Here is a 759-nt window from a genome sequence, read left to right as displayed (position 1 = left end):
AGACCATGGATGAGATAACATCTGCTCAGAGAGTGCTTGGGACACAGCTTACATGGCTTTAGATTGATGCATTCAAACAGAGTCTCTCTGGGTCAGACAACTCACTGTAGGGTCCTGGCATTATGAAAGGATCTGACCTCCTTTCTCAGCCTTCTCCTCCATCCTGAGTGGTTGCCTTGTCTCCTTTGTGAGAGGCTATCCAGGCTGTCTCTCACATATCCTTGTTCTCTTCTTCATTCTAGCCATCTTTCCCAGTCCCAAGACATGTCCTGCTACACCCAGTGTGTGCCATGCCGGCCCTGCGGCCCGACCCCTCTGGCCAGCAGCTGCAATGAGCCCTGTGTCAGGCAGTGCCAGAACTCCACCATCGCCATCCAGCCCTCTCCCGTGGTGGTGACCCTGCCCGGACCCATCCTCAGCTCCTTCCCGCAGAACACCGTTGTGGGCTCCTCCACCTCCGCTGCTGTTGGCAGCATCCTCAGCTCTGAGGGCGTGCCCATCACCTCGGGGGGCTTTGACTTGTCCGGCTTGGGCAGCCGCTACTGTGGCAGAAGGTGCCCGCCCTGCTGAAGCTGCTGGCCGTGGTCCGGGAGAAATTCGTCCAGAAAACATGAACGTGGTGCTGGATCAAGAAGACATCTTCAAGCCCCTGCTTTCAGATTACCTGACCATCCTCAGCTACTCTACGAAATGCTGGCAGGAAGGGGCAATCCTGGCTTTCTGACAACCTGCCTCATGTCTCAGCTGCCATTCCTCATT

At 56.1% G+C, this 759-nt stretch overlaps 1 protein-coding gene across 1 annotated transcript; it reads left to right on the top strand.

The window, feature by feature from the left end:
• The first annotated feature begins 264 nt into the window (after positions 1 to 264).
• On the top strand, positions 265 to 752 carry LOC109364657 (feather keratin Cos1-2-like). Its single transcript, XM_019611289.2, has one exon. It carries the CDS (start codon positions 265 to 267, stop codon positions 568 to 570), a length of 306 nt encoding a protein of 101 aa, XP_019466834.1. The 3' UTR covers positions 571 to 752.
• Positions 753 to 759: the final 7 nt, after the last annotated feature.

The sequence above is a fragment of the Meleagris gallopavo genome, unplaced genomic scaffold, assembly GCF_000146605.3.
Source record: "Meleagris gallopavo isolate NT-WF06-2002-E0010 breed Aviagen turkey brand Nicholas breeding stock unplaced genomic scaffold, Turkey_5.1 ChrUn_random_7180001885569, whole genome shotgun sequence".
Taxonomy (NCBI): domain Eukaryota; kingdom Metazoa; phylum Chordata; class Aves; order Galliformes; family Phasianidae; genus Meleagris; species Meleagris gallopavo.
Note: the sequence above shows the minus strand (reverse complement) of the source record. Positions and strands in the feature narration are given on the sequence as shown.

What these genes read in the sequence shown, in the direction of transcription:
- LOC109364657 (XM_019611289.2), top strand. Translation starts at nt 265, where the DNA reads ATGTCCTGCTACACCCAGTGTGTGCCATGCCGGCCCTGCGGCCCGACC.